This window comes from Orcinus orca, chromosome 5 (assembly GCF_937001465.1).
Source record: "Orcinus orca chromosome 5, mOrcOrc1.1, whole genome shotgun sequence".
NCBI lineage: Eukaryota > Metazoa > Chordata > Mammalia > Artiodactyla > Delphinidae > Orcinus > Orcinus orca.
In genome coordinates, this window is record NC_064563.1 from 102031965 (window position 1) to 102052684 (window position 20720).

Below are 20720 nucleotides of genomic sequence, written 5' to 3' on the forward strand. Positions count from 1 at the left end.
CAGATATTTTCCCTCTAGTTTTTTTATTTTTTAGATTATTTTTATAAATTACAGTAAAATACACAAAACATAAAGTTTACCATCTTAACCATTTGTAAGTGTACAGTTCAGTGGCATTAAGTACATTCGCATTACTTTGCAACCATCACCACCATCCATGTCCAGAACTCTTTTCATCTTGCAAATCAAACCCTATACCCATTGAGCAATAATTCCTCATCCCTTCCTCCCCCTGCGCCCAGCACCTGGAAATCACCCTTCTGTTTTCTGTCTTCTATGAATTTGACTTCTCTAGGTGTCTCATATAAGTGGAATCATACAATATTTGTCCTTTTGTTATTGGCTTATTTCTCTTAGCATAATGCCCTCCAGGATCATCCATGTTGTAGCATGTAGCATAATTTCCTTCATTTTTGAAGGCTGAATAGTATTCCATTGTATGTATATACCACATTTTGTTTATCTATTCATCCATCAAAGGACATTTGGGTTGCTTCCACCTTTTAGATATCGTGAATAATGTTGCTATGAACAGGAATGTACAAATAACTGTTTGCATCCCTGCTTTCAGTTCTTTTGGGTATATACTCAGAACTGGAAATGTTGGGTCACACAGTAATTTTATTTTTCAGTTTTCGAGGAGCCTCCATACTGTTTTCCATAGCTGCTGCCCAATTTTACTTTCCCACCAGCAGTGCACAAGGGTTCCAATTTCTCCATATCCTCACCAACACTTGTTATGTTTTGTATTGTACTGTTCTGTGTTGTTTCATAGTAGCCATCCTAATAGGTGTGAGGTGGTACCTTCAGTTTTTAAAGCCAACTGCCTTCATATCTCCTAAGGGGTAAGGATGTCACCATGACATGTCAGTATGTAGTCTTTTGATAGCTGGCTGTTTCCTTGTCTCTGGTAAGGACAGTAACTAAGAAATAACTGAGGTCATCTCTCTCTCTTTTGAGGCAAGCTACTATTCTAAACCTTCACTGACAGTTGTTTGCTCCTCAGGCAGCCGAGAACTTTTATCTCCTGCCTTTAGGCAGTATGGTGTAATAGCTCAGAGCATGGACTATGGAGCCAGATGTGTGGGTTAAAATCTTGGCATTGTCATTAGATCTTGGACAAGTTACTTTGCCTCAGCTGTAATATGGAGCTAATAATAAGAGTCATGATAAGGAGTAACTAAGTTAATACATAAAAACAGTTAAAGCATTTTGGTACATTGTTGTCACTCAGTAAATAGTAGCGGTTGTTGCCCCTCCATAACACCCTCCCAAATGTAGAAGATAGTTACTATTATCACCTACTGTTTTACAGGTGCAAAAGCTGAAGTTTAGAGACGTTAAATAATTGATTCAAGATATCACAGCTGTTAAATAGAGGAGCTGAGATTGGTTCTCTGAGCCTGGCCTCAGAGCCCTCTCCTAACATGTTCTATATTGATGACCCTGGTTTGGCAGAACAAATGACAAGGACAGCATTGGCCTTGGTGAGGAAAGGCAGCTCTTACTAGTAGGCAGTTGGAATCTGGGAAGCATTCCATCAGCTTTCCCCATTGTGTCTGTCACCCACAAATGAAGAGCAGATGTGAATGTTGCTGCCAGCCACTCACTTGTTAGATGAGAACTGACTTGGCCATGCTCATTATAAAATTAATTTTTAGGTCTTGGTGGTTTTAACAAAGCATGTGAATTGTAGGTCTCCACAGGAATCATAAACTTTAATTTAGAAGTGCTTTTGAATCTAATAAAAATCTATTTTTACTTGCATTAAGATAGCAAAGGAAAAAAACCTCTAGAAAGGTTCTGGATGCCTCAAAGGAAAATTCAGTTAGATGGTTCTGTGTTTCAGTAACACACATGAGAAACTTCTGAATAATTTGTTAAAATGGGATGATGTGCCCCACTTTTTAAATTGAAAGTCCAATGCACTTATCTCCAGGAATTAGCAAAAAATATTTTTCTAATAATAAAAATCATTAACATCTATTTGACATCATAAAGAATAACATATTTGAGCATAAAGTTGATCCTGATACAAATATTGGTTTTGAAAATGAAAGCATCAGAAATTCTGTGTAACTCTTTGCTAGAAGAAAGATAACCCTAAGGCTACTCCATAGATATTTTTCTTTTTCATGATATGGAATGAGCATGATATTTTCATTTTAGAGTCACAAGGACCATTAAGGAGAAAAACTTTTCTGAAATATAGGAAAACATGATTGATTTACACTTTTTATTGGCTCTGCGTATTTGGAGTTCACTGTAATTCCATGTGGATTGGGATGCCATTTCCCTTTGCTATATATGTGATGAAAGGATCTGTTAAATAAATTCCTGGAGCAAGTAAGGGAGGAGATTTTAAAGCACTCTAATCATTTTTGTCTGCAAATGGTGCCACTGATTTTGAGTGCCTTTCCTCTCCTTCTTATTACAATAGGCCACCAGGTCTCTCTCCAGGCTCATGGCTTTACCCTCATCTGCCTAGCAAATGCGTGTCTGGTGCACAGGCAGATCCCACAAGTCTATGTATAAACCAAGCGTCTCTTCTTTCCCTGCCTGGAGCAGGCTCCACTGGAGGACTGCCTATTTCTATCAGTGGCACCGTCCCTGTTTTCCAAGCGTATCAGTGAGGAAACCACCTTCAAGTCAAGCTTCCTTCTCCCTCATAAGGCCATCCTGGGATTGTCTCCAGGGTCAGTTCTGTCTTTCAACTGTCTCTTCAGTTTTCAGTTCTTCATTCCGTTTCCTAGCCCTTGAGATAGCTCCATTGTTATGCAGTCCTTAAACCCTAACACCTGACCTGACATGTGACTCTCACTCTTTAGACTTGGTTAGGCTCCCTGAACCATCAACCCATCACCCCATTCCTGGATTAAAGCTGTTCTGATCTCCTCATTGGATTTGCTACTTGTATCATACATTCTCCATAGAATCATCAAAGTAACTTTTCTAAAATACTTATGTTCATACCATTTTCCTGCTTAAGGACCTACAATGTCTTCTTATTGCATATTAGATAAAATATAAATGTATCTTCCCTATATGTAAAGCCCTACATCACTTGATCCTTCTTTGGTTATTAAATGTTTCCTTTACTAGTTTTTGAGTAGTTCTTCTGAACCAGTCAGGTCATTTCCCTTATCTCTGCCCACCCCACTCCACCCCCGCCGCCCCTTCTGACTCTCTCTCTCTCTCTCTTTTACACACACACACACACACACACACACACACACACACACACACACACTGCCCTATGCTCCATTCATCCAAATTCTGTCAAATTAAAGATGATTTCTTTAAAAGTCGTATTCTCCAAAAAACTACCTGAGATTAGCTTTTATCCCACAGTAGACTTCTAAATAATCTTGGGACATATAATCTTCTGTATAATCTTGGAATCCCAGAGCTGGATTCAGTCACACCTCACATCGAGTTTAGCACTAGCTCCCACAGCAACCCTGCGAGATTCATTCTTCCCTCCACCCTGGAGCTGGACCAGCGCTCTGTGATGAGCTGTGGATGCAAAGATGAAACAGGTGCCTGCTCTCAAGAGGCTTACACTCTATCAATAGGGGAGACAGACAAACAGTTCAGTTATAAAGCAGGAAAAGTAAAGGGACAGAAGATTGTACAAGGCAGGGTAGTGACTAAATCTGAGCAGTAGGGAAGGAGAGGTGATGCTTGTGCTGTGTCCTGAGGGGTGAGGAGGGATTATCGAGCAGATAGGTCAGAGAAGGCATTCCCAGGAGGGGAGCAGCATGGAATGGCCTTTCTCTTTCTGAACTTTGCTAGCACCTATGCATCCAGTTGCCTTCATACCACCCTTGTTTGTATATCACCTGGAAGTCAACTTGTTTAACAAACATCTTGATGTCCTCTAAACAAAAGATACTTTTTAAAAGAATGGTCATGTTTTCTATTGCTTATGTGCCCCTCACATTGCCTAGTAATATCAGGTGCAAAGTAGGGGCTACTTTTTGTTTTGTTTTAATGTAAAGGGATACTATAGACCTATTGTAATGATGGATTTGCCCTGCTTGTCCGGCATTCTAAATTCCAACCATTTATTCCTCCTTGCCTCTGTCACTTGTATCTATCCTTCCATTTACTTTTGTGACCAACACTGTGTGCACATGAGATGACTGGTCCATGTTATGGAAGAGCCTTTGGCTGTGGAATGAAATAGAACTAGTTGGGCTATGTGGGAATGGAAGCTATGGCCTTGAATTTCCAGATTGATGCGTTTAAACAAGTGAGTTAACCAGCCACAGACTGGTGCTACATAGTTGCTTGTTGAATGATTTGAGTAATCCCTTTATGATAGTCTAGACATGATAAGCTGTGATCATTCTGAACTTGATAAGTCATCACAAAAGAATTCTTTCCTTATCAGTGATGCTTATTAAGACCTTTAGGTTCTTGAAACAGGTCTGTTTCTGCTCTGAAGCTCCACTCATCACTATCTCCCCTCAAAAATTTTGGCTCTGGTGTGGCAAACTGTAACAGAATTGAGTACATGAAGATTAGTTTTTTTGTGGGAGAAAAGAGATTTGTGGCAGTTTATCCTTTTAGGTTGGATGTGACAGATGCAGCAGCTAATTGTTCCCTAATATCTGTTCTCCTTTCTTCTGTATTAATAGAACCTCTGATTTTTAGCTGGACATGTGCTTGCCTGCAGTAAATATTCCATTTCCCACACTCCCTTGAGCTGGTTGTGCCAGTGTGACTAAATTCAGAGCATGGTATGTGGGAGGGTGATCTAAGCAACCACTAGGTTGAGTTCTTTAAGAAGGAAGCATGCTCTCCCCTTCCTGATTTTTCTTCCTTCCCACTGACTGGAATGTGCCTGTGGTGGTTAGCTCTCCTGGACCCTGGAGATGCAGGCCACGCCCTCTTGGTGGAAAAGCAACAAGATAGAAGGAACCTGGGGCCCTGACTGGGGCTGCCACATGAGCCCCAGCCTGCTTATGCTTGCAGCTGTTATGTCAAAGAGAAAGAATTGTCCCGTTAAGCTAGGATTATGTTAGGTCTCTGTGTCAGCAGCTAATTAACACGTTGGGGGATAAACAGTTACGAAGTTCAAACAGTGTCAGCTGAGTGATATGAACAAGATGAGAAACATACTTTTAAAGGTATTTAATAAGACTTTTTTTTTCAAATCAGTACAAAAATTTAAATACAAAAATGATTTGCTATTGACATGTCTCAAATCTATCATGGAAACTCAAAGTTACCAGTATTCTGTAAAATATTTGAGAACAGTCACCCACTACAGACATTCTTTTCCCCTGTGGGATGTCATCCTGCATTAAAACTCTGTATTTAAATAACAATATTGTCAGTTTGGTCCATTTCACATGGAAAAGTTCTAGTTAATTTTGAATTAAATAGGGATTGTAGCACTATCCCTAGACTTTAGAACATGTGGTTGTTTCATCTGCTTTTACACTAAATGTGTTAACATGATGTGCAACATTCAAAAGGGAAACAAAGATACATAGATAATTATTTAAAACTCTTTTTAAATTAAATGGAGTAATTCATTTAGCTCTGAGATTAGCACCATTGTAGAATATACAGTATCTGGCATAGATTTTTCTCCTCCCCTGTCTAAAAGTTAGAAGCATATGCCTGATAATACACACATGCGCGCATGCACGCGCACACACACGCACACACACATGCAATTGAGTAACAACCAATAAATAAGTTGGAAGGTATTTGAAAAGTGAAATTTGGTTTTGACTAAAGAGCTACTTTCTCTCTTGGTGGAAATAAAAAGCCCATACATGTACAGATAAATACAGTTTTATAAATCAGCTGATCTGACTTGCCTCCAAGCCATTTCAATGCAGCTTTTCAGCAGACAGAGCCCAGTGGATCCATGTGGCTGTCATAGCCATCGGCCCAAAACCAGCATCCTCAAGACCAACCCAAAGGATATTTGGCCACATAAATGCTGTCTGCTTTGAAAATGAAGGTTGGGTGGGATATGTTTTTGATGGGAAAAGTTTGTCATATAATTAGCTGTGAGTAAGAAACCACGTGGTAATGAACTCATTTCTCTTTTTAAGAAATTGAGAAGAAATGGTGCTTGTATACCATATAGGGAAAAGACAGATATTAGGCTGAGGAGAATATTCTTGATGGTTAAAATGATTCAGATTTGACATAGACACGATTCCATGTGTGTTTATACCGTATTTATTTGTGTATCTTCCCATCTGTACCTATCCCCTCATTTCAACACTCTTAACTTTGAGGAGTAGATACAAGACTCCACCACCATAGCCCCACATTATTCCCCCCAGTGGCTTATAGTGTCAGCAGCAGACTCATAGCCAACTTGAAATGCTTTGTCTGTGTTTCGAGACCAGATTTGAATGTGCAAAGCAATTAGTATGTACCTAATTGAAAACCTGGAAAAAAATTTACTTTTCTCTTTAAATTTGTATTGACTCTTGTACTTGTGGGGTGACATAAAAAGCATGGGCTGTCATTGCCCTCTGACATTCCAGGTGGCTCTTCCACAGGTTGCTTCCTGCATTTTTAGTACCTACAGCAGGAAGTAATACATCTATTTTTTAATTTAAAACTTCAGAAATTATTTTTTCAAAACAATTTATTTTCCTATGTAATTCTGAAACTCCCCCCTCTTTCCCCGATCAAAGGACGGCTTGGATTTAGGAAATTCACTTTGGAACTTCAGATGACACACCGATTTGTATGTGTACTACACAGGGAAATTTCTTTGAAATTCAGTAGCTACTAAAAAGTACTGATATCCCCTTTGTGGGTGAAACCTCATTGTAGTCATTTGTGTTTGTAGGCAAAGGAGGGGGATTATTATACGCATGTAAACACAATTAATAACTGCTATTTATAATGAACATTCCGCAAAACTGGAAAGTTATGAGGGGAGAGGGTTACTTTTTTTCTTATGACTTCCAAGTGTTTATATTAGTTGGGTCATAATGGAAATTACATGGAGACAACAAGAAAGAAAAAAAAATCACAGGAAAAAAAAATAACAAGCAAAAAGAACCCGTGAGGAATAAATGAGTTACTTCCTACTCATGTCTCCCAGCTGGTTTGTTAGCTCCCTACGGGGCACTGTCTTAGGCCCCACAGAAGTGTCTCATCCAGTGCTAGGCACACAGAAGGCACGAGTAAATACACTACAGTTGTTCTTCTAGGGACACTAGACACACAATTCTGAGTAGAACTCTTGTTGTGAAAGACACAGCCTCCGACAGGGGAGAAACATCCCTTGGAGCAAAGCTCTACCCTGGTTCTCTGTCCACGCCTCACTGGGGAAAAGCACTGCAGAGCTCTCCCACATCCCATGGCAAAGTATCTGCACAAATACAGAGGAAATTATGCAAGTAAATACGGTATGTAATTGTTATCATTGACATTTCTTTAAGTCATATTTATAAATATTTTAAAGTAAACAGTATGAGCGAGTGACTTTCATTAGCTATGCTCTTTCATACTGAAATACTTTGATCTGAATAAGCAGGTTATCATGGAAGCACATAACATAAACAGCTAATACGATTCCAGTGGGTACAACACAAGTGTCAGTACTTGATACATAAATCTATCCCATCATTTTCAATCACAAGCTGCTGTGCAGAGCACTAAACATGCATCTTAGTTTTTATTTGTACATGATGGTTCAGACTTTCACTTAAATATAACTTTCCAACTATATAAATGTTTTGAAGCAATTATGTTTCCCATTTGGATTTTTTGGTGCATCCTTTTCTTTTCTTCTATTAAATTTCTCTCTTTTTTTCTTTCTTACATGGGATACAATAAATACCCTGAAAAAGAGGAATGGACATACTGCCCGGCATACAGTCCCGCAGCCTGTTCAGAGGGCATCTGGAGGAACACCCGGTCTCCGGGCCGGAGCAGCAGCACCGCGCTCCCGGACGCCTGGTCCAGGAAGCCCTTCTTGTACTCGTCATACGTGTACATCATGGGCTCGTTGTTCTTGAACAGAGCAACCCACACGTTGCCTCCCTTGCAGTGAACGTGGTATGCAAAGTAGTAGACCCCAGGGACCTCACAGGTGAAGATGCCCGTCTGCGGGTTGTAGTTCTGTCTGCCGTTATAGAGCAGTTTGTCAAACTTCACTGGGGCCCCCACAGGTGGGAAAGGCGCAGTCAGCTCAGCGGTAAATGCAGGCATCTCGTAGGCTGGCCCTCCGTTCTTGCCTTTCTTAGCCCCATAGGCGTGGGGGGGTTTCACTCCGTCAATTCCCAGCCCCATATCGGGTAGATACTCTCCATGGGGTGGTGGTGTCGGGGGCATCACAGCTGGGAGTCCTGGGGGTCCTGGAGGGCCTGGGGGCCCTGGAAGGCCAGGCTGGCCTTGGGGACCAAGGGCACCAGGCTTCCCTGGGGCGCCATGAAGTCCTGCCACTCCGGGCTTCCCTACTCCAGGGAACCCAGGGGGCCCTGGGAGACCCGGTTCCCCTTTGGGGCCAGGAATTCCAGGAGGTCCAATGGGGCCACTCGGGCCTGCAATCCCTGGGATACCTGGGGGGCCCTGTAAGCCCTGTTCCCCTGGGATTCCTGGCTCTCCCTTCTGTCCAAGCAGCCCTGGGGCACCAGGGAGCCCTGGCAAACCTTTATACCCAGCTTCCCCCTTGGGCCCTATGGGACCTGGCAAACCCCTCATGCCGGGGGGCCCAGCTTCACCAAGGAAACCTGGCTTTCCTGGGAAGCCTTGAAGCCCTGGCTCACCCTTGGGACCTATTGGCCCCTGTGGTCCCACAGCCCCACCTTCTCCTTTGGGTCCAGGGAAACCGATAGCCCCTGGAGGGCCCATGGGACCTGGGATTCCAGGCAGGCCTGGCTCTCCTGGTGGGCCCCCCAATCCAGGGGCACCTGCTGGTCCTCTCTCCCCTCTTGGTCCCAGAGCCCCAGGAAGACCCGCTATGCCCCTGTCGCCTTTGGGGCCTGGGAAGCCGGGTTTCCCGATCCCTGGAGGGCCTGGGGGTCCTGGCAGTCCTGGCAGTCCTTGTTCCCCTTTGCCACCTGGAAATCCTGGCTGCCCAGGGATCCCATCCTGGCCTGGTTTTCCAATTCCAGGCATCCCAGGAGGTCCTTGAAACCCCGGGACCCCTATAGGGCCTTGTGGCCCAGGTTCGCCTGGAGGGCCTGGCTTTCCCAGGGGGCCCTGGGGCCCAGGGAAGCCTGTCACTCCTGGTTTGCCCACTCCTGGAAGTCCGACAGGGCCGGGAGGGCCATGCATCCCTGGAGGACCCTTCAGGCCTGGCAGACCTGGCATCCCGAAGCCCTTCTCTCCTTTAGGACCCTGAAGGCCTGGAGGTCCTGGTAGTCCTTTGGGTCCTCGCTCACCTTTGGCACCTGGTTGCCCTGGTAACCCTGGCCCACCTGGCTTCCCAATGCCAGGAAGTCCGTGAGGCCCTGGAGGTCCTTGCGGTCCTGGGATCCCCATGGGTCCGATCTCCCCTTTGGGTCCAATTTCACCTTTGGCCCCGGGCATTCCCATGGCTCCTGGCTTTCCTGGCATTCCAGGCATACCTGGCTTTCCAATTCCTGGATATCCCTGTGGCCCTGGTTTTCCTTTGATTCCAGGTATCCCTTGACCTGGTAAGCCAGGGGGCCCAGGTGGTCCTCTTGGGCCAGGCTCTCCACGGGGACCTTGCTCCCCCCTTAAACTGGCTAATGGTATTTCTGCGGGGAGAGGGGGGAGAGAGAGAGAAGGAAGGAGGGAGGGAGGGAGGGAGGGAGAGTGAGAGTGTGAGAGAGAGAGAGAGAGAGAGAGAGAGAGAGATTAATATTGATCATCCCTCACTTCGATCATTATTTACTTCTGACACATTTGCCTATTACTTATCAAGAGGAAAGACTAGGAATAATGTGCTCGTGTTCCAGGACTGTATTATCAGTACTTAATGGACAATCAGGCTGATAATTTCTTTGTCATATTTGAGATACTGTTTTGGGAACTGATATCTGTGGCTGCTTTTATCAGCATTAGTTAAGTAAAACAGCTAAAAAGTAATGAAGAAACATTCTTCCTAGTACAAACTTGGAGATATTATGGTGTATTCACTATAAAGAGTTCAAAGAAGGACAAAGAAAAATCAAAGTTGCCTATAAGCCCACTACTCAGAGATAATCGCTTGACATTTATCTGTATTTCCATCTCATGTGTTCTATATATATGTACATATGTATGTATATATATGTGTGTGTGTGTGTGTATATATATATGTGTGTGTGTATTTCAAACAGTGTTGGAGTCATTTTTATTTTTTCCCTATTTAATGTTATACTCTATTTTTCTATGTCCTTGAATTTTAAATATAATATATGGAAAAATAATATTTCCTCTTGTGCTGAAATATACTATGATGTAGAGGATGACCGTCATTATCATGTAGACTCAGGGAAGAATAGAAGCATTTTATTTTTATTCTGTATGTGGTTTAATAACATCTTAAAATCTGTCCTCTAGAGTCAAATCGATGTGTTTAATTTCTTTAATATGCTGTAGGATTTCCTAAGCCTCAAATATTAATTCTTCAATTTAATAAGTTACTTCTCACTTGCAAATTTGGTTTTTAAACAGGAGTAGTGAATAAGGTATTTTAGGATGATAAACAGTGCGGAAAAGGAGTTAAACTGGATTAGCAGGAAGCTCAGCTTCTCTTTCTGGCCTTGAAATGAGACCTTGACTGGGTCACTTAAGCCATCAGCATCCCTGCTTGCCTGTCTGTACAGCAAGAATAATACACCCACACTACAAGATTAGAAAATAGATGTGAAAGGCGTTATGCTTTCTCGAATTGTTATCGAAATACAAAGCACATGTAATTATATTGATTATGCTATGCCTTGCAGAGAAACACAACTCTGGACCTCTCATGCTACTGAGAGTAAGGAATAACATAAAAAAATGAAATTGATGGTCCCAAAGTCTTATATTAACCATTAGTTGCATCTTAATCCTGACCATTGTATTTTTCACTGAGCTATTGTCAGGGAACAAAATAGAACCACAGAACTCATGTATTTTCCAAATTCCTCAGTTGCAATCTGGTACCCATCTGAATAAGTACAGGAAGTTTCAAAATCCAGGCAGGCCATTCAAGAAAGGAAGGAAAACAAATGACTGAGATAATCCCCTAAGTGGAATATCAGCTCCTAAAGGGAAGAAAACTGGAAATACTTCTTTTATGCTAATAGGATTACTACTGTGTGCTCTTGCTAAGCAGGAACTGTGTAGCTCCTTTGTCAAGAGAGCATCTGGGGCAGGGTCACATCACATTCATCAGGAATCCCTAATGTCTAGCACGTGCCTGGAGTATATTCTGTTCTTCCTTAGGTTTTGTTGAATGACCAACTGCAGCAAAGTTTTTTATGGTACTTTAGCATTTATTTAGTACTTACCTTATGTCATAGACTCTCTCAATAATCCTACTTTACAAATGAAGAAAAGTAGTTTCAAAGAGGTTAAATGACTAGGTTTCTCTCGTTTCTGGCCTCTAGGCACTCAGGCCTATTAGTACCAAATCCAGTAGTTCCCCAGAAGCAGAGCTTCCTGCTTTTGCAGGGACCAGTGGGAATGGCCTCCACCGCCTCAAAGGGAATTGCTACTCTGATTGCAATTCCTTTCCTGCAAGTGCTAGGTTTCCTACGTTTCTTATAACCCAACTGAGTTTATAAGAAAATGTCTCTCGGGAATTCCCTGGTGGCCCAGTTGTTAAAACTCTGTGTTCTCACTGCCAAGGGTCCAGGTTCAATCCCTGGTCGGGGAACTAAGATTCCACAAGCCACGCGGTGTGGCCAAAAAAAAAAAAAGACTTAAAAAAATTTTAAAAAAAGAAAATGTCTCTCACAGTGATAGGCATTTTGCTGGTGTTGAATAACTAATGAATATGCCTAGAAAGTAATGGAGAGATTTTCAGGTATCATCATCTCTAGGTAGGTATATAGTCTGTACTCTTTGGGCTCCTTCTGTAGATTTATTGATTGACATGTGTAACAACTTAATTAGAGCACTCTTAAAAACACATTTGTCTGGCACCTAGTTTACAAAGTGCTTTTATATGATTTTTTTAACACAGCAGGTTCTTATAACATTGCTCTCCTAGTTCTGAAGACTGACATCACTTCTTTTTTCTTTTTTTCCACTGCTATATCCCTTAGCATTTTGGCTTAGAGCCTGACACAAAAAGAGATGCTCATTAGTTGCTGTATGTTTGAATAAAGAAATAATGAGTAAGGGACTAAACTTATTTGTTATGAAGTATGCTTTTTGTCATTTGATGCTGTTGAAATAAGAAAGCACAACTTAAAATAATTTTGTCTTTCTTCAAGACCTGAACTTTTCAAGGATAGGGTTTAGGACACAGGCAGTTAATGAATGTCAGTCACACATGCTAAAAGAAAAATGTCTAAAATTTAGCTCTCCCCCCCCCCGCAGCGTATTTTTTAGGGTTTTGGAAAGCTGCTGTCTTACAGCAGAACCGAAGTATGTTACCTTTGCCTTTCTTGGGTGCTGCTTCCTTGCCCATTCTTGGTGCCGGCTGAATTTCCTTCATATATTGGGGTAGATGTGGATACTCTTTGCCATACTGCATGTGGGGCAGCTCCTTGCCCATGTTAAGGCCATTTTTACCCAAAGGCATGTGAGGTACTTGCTGGCCCAGGGGCTGGTATTGCGGAATTTGCAGTGGAATCTGAGGAGGAATTTGAGGTGGCAGCGGCTTGATGCCATAGTAGGCACCAGCTTGGATGAGCCGGACGGAACCCAGGGAAATGGTAAGCAGTACTCCCAGCAGCTGCAGAAGGGCAGGTGGACCAGCCATCACCTGTGGAGGAAGGTACGCACCAACATGGTGAAAACCAGCAGGCCAGGTGACCGGAGTTTACTTAGAGAAAGAAGGGAGAAAAAAAGAAAAGGAATCATGGTCTTTATTAGCAGAACTTCATGAGTGGAAGACAAATGGAAGGGAAGATACCACCTTTCAATAGAAAACAGACAAAACCCAGGAAAGAATAGGGTCTATCAAATGAAGGCAGCTGGTGGGATTGCAAGCTATGGGGAGACTGCTGGTTGTCCCTGAACATGAACTCTGCCCTCTTCCATAGTATTGGCACCCCTGACTTTCAGCTGGAACAGAGCAAGGCTAGAATTACGGCATTTCATTTAGAAGTGGCCACGTGACAAAGTTCTGGTCTGTTGCATGTAGTTGTAATGGGTGCAACTTCCAAGAATGCTCCTTAAGGGGAGTGAGCATGTTCTTCCTCTTGCTTCTTCCCACTGGCTGGAATGTGGATATATATTACCCGGAAACAGGCCAGACACCATGAACCATGGAGTGAAAGCTGTGCATTGAGGATGGTAGAGCAACAAGCTAGAAGAAACCTGAGCCTTGGTTGAACTTGGAGGCGCCATATATTGATATTCATCCTTAAGTTTGGAATTTGTTTACGCAAGAGAGAAAGATTTACCTTCTTTAAGCCATTGTTATTTTGGGTGCCATACATTTGCACTGAACTTAATCCTAACAGATAGAATAGATTCTCCAAAATGAAGCAAACTTAGTGGCAAGTCATAACTTTGTTAGTAAGTGCTGAAATTCTATTGTAAATGGAAACAGTTAATAATTTATAGACTTTATGCCAGAGGCAGTAGTTTTTCATATGTCAGATGTCCTTTGGCTGCTTTGGTGTGGTCATAAACATATAAAGGTTAAAGAGCAAACAAGAACAACAATAAAAACCGAAGATATCTTCTGAATTGGAAAGAAGGTACTTCATGTGACAGCCCCAAAATGTCATTAAAAAAAAAAAATCATCATAATTATGTACATACAGGGATACCATTTCTTTCTTCTAATTATGTACTATGAAGTCATTTGTTCAGAATTAGGTTAATTGGACCTGGAGATCATTAAAGTTTATCTTTGTACTATTATGAAGAAAGGAGTTTACAAAGCATATTTGTTGTGTAAATAAGATAGAGATGTTTACTCGCAAGAATAAGCTGTTTTAAGCCTTTTAATAGCACCCTTTGCAAATTAGTAATTAGTAGAATAAGTATAAATGAGGTTTATCTGTTTATAAAAAACAGCTCGAGATGGGTGTTTGGAAACGCGCAGGGTTGAAGAACCAACATCCCAGGGAACTGCAGTTTTCACAAATTCCCGCTAGAGGGCAAGTGTGGTACACATTGACGTCTGCTCAGTTACCCGGAGGTCCTAAAACTACACATAAGGCTTTGCTCCCACATCTTATAGAGGGACTTAACGAAAATCTGAATCCTAAATGGAGTGTCATCATAATGCTGCAGAGAGAGAGATGGGACGTGGCGGGGTGGGGGGAGGGGGGAATTGGGGGGATGGAGAAAGAAGTGGCAAGTTTCTCACAATTTTTAATGTAACTGTCTTCTGGAAAACTTCGAGTAAACTTGAGTAAATAATTTAATCCAGTAACTAACTGAGTAAATAATTTAAGTTCGATTCTCCTAAGAGTTTGTTTTCTTTGCTTCTGCCTTAATTCTGGATCATAGTTTTCCACTTCTTAGAAAATGTGGGTTGACTTTGCAACACCGTATTCAAGAGTAATGCCAAGAGTATGAACAGGCTACAGAAGAATTGGTTAATAAAAAGCACCTAAGAAAATATTTAGTAAAAATCTCCACCATGAAATTCACTGCATTACAATTTTTCTAAATATACTAACTAATCATTTTTTCCCCTTTGGGGTGAAAATGAAGAAACATCTGTCAGCAAAATGATTTATACAACTTTCTCTATTTCATAAGTCAGAGTAGTCTTCGAGAACTATTTGTTTCAAGTGTACTCTAAATGGGAGAAGATAGAAAGCTGTTATTTTATGTCCTTATATGAATGATTAATTGTTATAAACCATTTGGAAAGAGCCACAAAATTAATATTGATTTATACTCAATAGTCAAATTTATTTTAAATGGAAAAAGAACATCTGTTGTAAGTACTCAGCAGTGGTTTATTGAGTATTTATGAGACACAATGAGAGACCCACCCAGGGATTACAAAGATGACTATAATATAGTCAATAGGCCCTGCTCTCAAGGAGCTTACACTTCTTTGTAGGAGTGACAGATGTGTAAACTATTAATGAGTAGCAAAGGATATGGGGGGGGAGTAAATTTTCTTCTCACTTCTGTTCTTTAGTATCTAAAATCCTTTCCCTTTGAAGTAACAACATTTCCCATTTTCCTTCATATTTTCCCAGAGATATTCTCTGAATATGCACACCCATTTAAGACAAATTACAGCCTGTTCTACGCACCACTGTTCCTTACTTTTTTTACTCATAAGACCAGAACTTCATCTTAATTTTGTGTATCTGAACAGATCCCTTCAACTTCTTTTGTTAAAAATAAGACTCAGTTGTTCTCTAAGCCCCATCTGACTCTAACATTCGATGTCTAAGGCAGTCACAAGAGAGCTGACAGTGGTAATATCTGGTGATGTGTAGCCTGGGATTTAATTCTATCTTTGGAGGTTAATGAGTTTCACTATTAAACCCTGAACTTGGAGTGATAATAGATAGCATGCTTGGTCCTTCACCCTTCCTTCAGTTCAGTGGCTGTGTTGGATTTACTTAATAATCTTCAAACCAGGACAGTCTAATGAAACACTGGAAAATTGGAAGAGGGTGAAATGCTTGGAAGAAGACCAGTTGAATACCAAAGGCCCACTGGGATTCTGCTCTACTACAATTATTTCCTCTCATAGGCTTGGCCTTTCTCTCCTGAAAACTACCTCTTTCAGTCTGCCATCTGCCGTTTCTCTGGATCTTTATTTAAATAAACTTCATTCAGTTTTAGCTTGAATATTTATGTAGGGGCCCTGGTTAGAATTTACCACTTGACTTATCCTTACTCATTTCCCTCTTGTCCCTGAGGCTATTTTTGGTGATCAAAGTGTGTGGAGATTCTCCCCAAATCACTCAAAAGAACATCAGATTTGTGTAACACTGTACAAACACCTGGTGGGAAGAAGGAACCTCAGAATTCCTGCTGGGGAGAAATGGTGGTAGTGGGTTTTCTTGCCTCTTTTTTCTTTTTCTAAGGATGTAGAACACAATAATGCTGTGAGTTCTGTTTAATGTGTTCTTGGGTTTCTATTTGATAACCGTTATGTGGTGTGTGTGTGCTTGAGTACATGTGAACATAAACATACATACTGTGTGTGAACACTGGATCTTTGCCAGCCAGGCTAGCTTAGTGATGGGTGTCATGTCATACAGGAAGCGCATTGTAGAAGAAACCAAAAGGCAGGAGTTGAGTTGTAGCTCTGCCATTCTCTGTGTTTATGACTTTCTGCAAGTCCCTTATCTTCACTGAGCTTCAGTTTCCTTGCTTATAAAACAGAAATTATAATCTCTGACTCTCCCACAGTGCTGTTCAAGGGCACAAATGATACTATGAATTCTTTGTAAGCCGAAAAGCACTCCTCACGTTTGTTATTATTAATGGAGTGTGACCAAAAAGACAAATCAAAACCAACTGAAATGTCAAAGACTTTCAAAAAAGGATACTAGCCAAAGTAAATGTGAGGTTAACTGCAATAATGATAAACCTAACATGAATAAAACAATAATGGCCATTAAAACGTACTTGTTAAAAATGGCAAGAAAGAACAGTTGAACCAAGGCAGTTATTCATTCTGGGGTCAGAGTCGCCAGTCCTGGTCATTTTTTGAACAGCCCTAAATGGTTCCGTATATTTGGGCAGGGCTGCAGAGAGTTTCAGTTTCCTCATGTGATCTGTAATGTATATAACAGAGTAATGTGATATATATTATTTTAGACGCTCCTCAGCATTTTATTTGTATGTTGATCCTCATGAGATTTTGGCTTACTGTCTGAAAGAATGTTTTCAGTATTTAAACCTTCAATCCTTGCCCTAAATCCAACTTTCCCTTTCATATGGGACAGCTTTCCCTTTCCCTTTCCCAGCATGTCTGTATTTGGGTATGTGTGTGCGTGTGTGTCCGTGCTGTGTGCGGTGTGGACAAGCCTCTCTCATCTGCTGCCGGGTGGCCCTCCTCTGTGCCCCCTACTTGCCCCCTCACACAGAGTTTGTAGTTTCTCAAGGCTTCAGATTCACCACACCTAAAACAAGGGAAAGTCACGCAGTATCCTACTCCTCCAATATTTACCAGAATTGTTTTCTTGGCTTTTCCATGCCTCTCAAAGAAAATTCTCTCCTGATTGATTGCTTTTCTCAGGGAAATTCATTCGCTAGATACAGATATTTATGGTATACCTACTAAGTGTTACAAACTGTTCTGGGGATTAGAGAAAGAGAGGTGAATTAGAGAGGTAAGTCCCTGATCTCATTGAACTCACATTCTAGTGTGGGAAGACATGTAATTAACAAGTTAAAAATAAATTTTGTAATCTCAGATTTAAGTGCTGTGAAGAAAATAAAGCAGGGGAAAGGGCTTGAAAATGGCTTGGGGTGGTAGATGCTGTTTTGGAAGGATGGTGGGGGAAGACCTCTCTGAGGAAGTAAATTTTGGATAGAGGTGCGAAGGTTGAAAGGTTTATTTATCTCTCTTAAGACACAATACTGGAAAAAAGAAAGAGTCTTATTAATGATAACGGTAGCTGTATGTGCCATTCATTAATGTAAACCCCTGTTTCAAGACTCTGTTCCTCATCTATGTCAGTCCTCATTTTGACCTCTTTTTTCATGGTATTCTTTTTTTTCTGGAGGATTCTTATTCTTTTTAAACCCCTCTCCATATTTCAACCCTACTGTATTGGTTTGCTGGGGCTGCAATAAAAAAAGTACCCCAGACTGAGTGGCTCAAACAACAGAAATTTATTTCCTCACAATTCTGGAGGCTAGAAGTCCAAGATAAAGGTATTGGTAGGCTGTGTTTCTTCTGAGGCCTCTCTCCTTGGCTTGTAGATGGCCATCTACTCCCTGCGTCTTCACATGGTCTTTCCTCTGCATGTCTGTGTCCTAATCTCTTCTTATAAGGACACCAGTCATATTAGATTAGGGCCTACCCTTAATTTCCTCCTTAAAGACGCTATCTCCAAATGCAGTCATTCTGAAGTACGGGGAATCGGGACTCCAGCATATGATTTGGGGGGACATAACACCTACCATTCCTCCAACTCAATTCCTACCTCTTCTGTAAAGTCTTCCCTACATACCTCCTCAAACATCATTATTCTGCTAGTACTACTGAAAGTTTAACACAAAGTTAAATATAATTCTAATCAACCTTATGTTTTTTTCCTATTGTTTTTTGTCCATTAGACCTCACCGTAATCGTAGGTTTCCTGAGAACCAGGAAAATGTGTGATATTCTTTTGACTTCCTCAACATTTATTGATGAACCCTTACAGTCAGAACTTGCAGTGTTGATAGGGGCTTTAGAAAATATCAAATTCAGCCTCATTCCCCATTTGGAATCCTTCCTACAACAGTTGTTGACAGAAGGCCTTCATATTTCCTACCTGAATATTAATAATGATGGAAACATTCATAAGGCAACTTACGACCTTCTTGTGCAACTTCTGTTGCTATTTTTATTATCTGAGCAGCTTATAGGGGAGACCCACTTTTTTGATTCATAAATGGCAGTGCACATGTAGGTTACTTTTAATGGGAGGTGGGGAAGTGGGTATTAAGAAATATATCCCCCAACTTGGCTAAGGCAAAAGATAGATGGTCACATGATCTTTTATTGCCATGTAAATAAGCCCACCTTAGGGTAATGGAACTAGGGATATGTAACTTTGTTGCATAATTTATTAGTATTACAGGACATTAACAACTCTGTAAACTATGTTGATTAACCCCACTCAGGTTATGGTTTTATTGCTGTTTAGAATGTTAACCAGTTTTGTATCAAACTTAGCATTATCTCAGCATACTTTTTTATCTGCTCATTACAATGAAAAACCCAGATTTTTAACATTATATTTCAAATTGACTTTGTCATCATTTAAAACTTTGACATGTTCACTTACAAATGAGAATTGTGTTTTTAACATTTTGAGGATTATGGTGGGGACACAAACTAAATAAAATCATAAATGTACGGTGTGTTGGATGATATGGAGAAAAACAAAGGAGAGGGTGGGTAAGGATGTTGAGGTGATGCTCTTTGAAACCCACTTACTGTAGAAACTGAGCCTTCTGCGTTTGGATGGGCTGGCACCTGGGTTTTAAAGGAAGATAGAAACAATTCTAAATAATAGAGGGTATGGAAAGTTGGCCTTCTGGGGGATTCCGGAGGAGATTAAGTGTGATTGCTGCGTGGGAAAGAGTCGGAGAAAAGATTTCCAATGGAGGAGCAGTCAAGAAAGGAAAAAGTCTTTTCAATTGAACTTTTTGTGTTTATAATAGGATACATATTGTAAATTCCCTCCTTCATTTCCTCAGAGATGAAGAAACTCTAACTCTTCTGATGATACCTTCAGAAAACCTAATTCTTTGGGGGGAATGGATTTTTTGGGGGTAGGTAGAAGAATGGTTTAGTGCTGTTTTATATTAGCATTGGGCAAAATCAGTGACTGTATTTAGAAAACCAGAACCAGAGGATGGCTAGGGGAGGAAAGGCAATAAACATCAAAGTTATAATAATATTAGCTACGTTTTTGAGCACTTATTTTATGCCAGCACCATGAACATACTTTAAATACATATGATTAATCCTTTGTCCACTTACCAGGTCTTTTATTTTTATTTTTTTTAACACTAAACTCTCTCAAATGATATCTCCCCATCCTGTATTTATACAGTTGATTATTTTACTGAAATTCAAGACTGTTACATTCCAAGTTAGAAATTTTAAATTCTTATTTGAAAAGACAAACATCATACAATATCACTTATTTGTAGAATCTAAAAACTGATACAAATAAGCTTATTTACAAAACAGAAATAGACTCACAGACATAGAAATCAAACTTATGGCTACCAAAGGGGAAAGGGGGGGAGGGGATAAATTAGGAGTTTGGGATTAAAATATACATACTACTATACATAAAATAGATAACCAACAAGGACCTACTGTATAGCACAGGGAACTATGCTAAATATCTTGTAATAACCTATAATGGAAAAGAATCTGGAAAATAATATATATATAAATATATGTTACATGTGTAAATTTTATATATGTATATAAACTGAATCACTTTGCTGTATCCCTGAAACTAACACAACATTGTAAATCAACTATATTTCAATAAAAATTTTTAAAAAGTAATTCTCATTTGATTATTGTTAGGAGATATCATCAATACATTAGATAACAAGGTGCAGATGTAATTATACATCCACTTTTCTCCATCTTGTCCTCCAAATTCCAAGGCTGCCTTTTTCGTTGAAATAAAGAATTTCCCTGTATATAGGAGAAGATCCTGCACTGGATCCCTTACTTTTTGCTTTGTGGACTAGGGACACAAGCTTGGAAGGTATTAAGGAAGTCAAGGTGAATATGCTGAGATGGATCCCAAAGAAATTAAACCATCAGATATTAGTCAATCAATCAGTGAAGGCAGTGGGCAAAAATATCCAATAAGCATTCATTAGTTTTAGTCAGTCTACCCAGTTACACCTATTAGGACTGATACATGTATAAAACTGAACTTGAACATGTGCTTCACTGATGAATCCTGAATTTTGCTATAGTTAAGAGGAGCGAA

The 20720-nt window shown here is 40.6% G+C and overlaps 1 protein-coding gene and 1 long non-coding RNA gene across 3 annotated transcripts in view; one reads left to right on the forward strand and one right to left on the reverse strand.

Annotated features, from left to right (window-relative positions):
- Nucleotides 1-20720, forward strand: part of LOC117202417 (uncharacterized) — a 52467-nt gene that overhangs the window by 8297 nt on the left and 23450 nt on the right. The gene's annotated exons all lie outside the window — the stretch shown is intronic.
- The window catches only part of COL8A1 (collagen type VIII alpha 1 chain), a 159530-nt gene continuing 143934 nt past the window's right edge, over nucleotides 5125-20720 (reverse strand). For both annotated transcript variants that reach the window (XM_004272615.3, XM_033433320.2), the window contains 2 exons: nucleotides 12532-12862; nucleotides 5125-9716 (listed from right to left, as the gene is read on the reverse strand). In XM_004272615.3, the coding sequence (XP_004272663.1) occupies nucleotides 7810-9716; nucleotides 12532-12859 (2235 nt within the window). In that variant the 5' untranslated portion in view covers nucleotides 12860-12862 and the 3' untranslated portion in view covers nucleotides 5125-7809. The remainder of the gene's footprint in view (nucleotides 9717-12531; nucleotides 12863-20720) is intronic.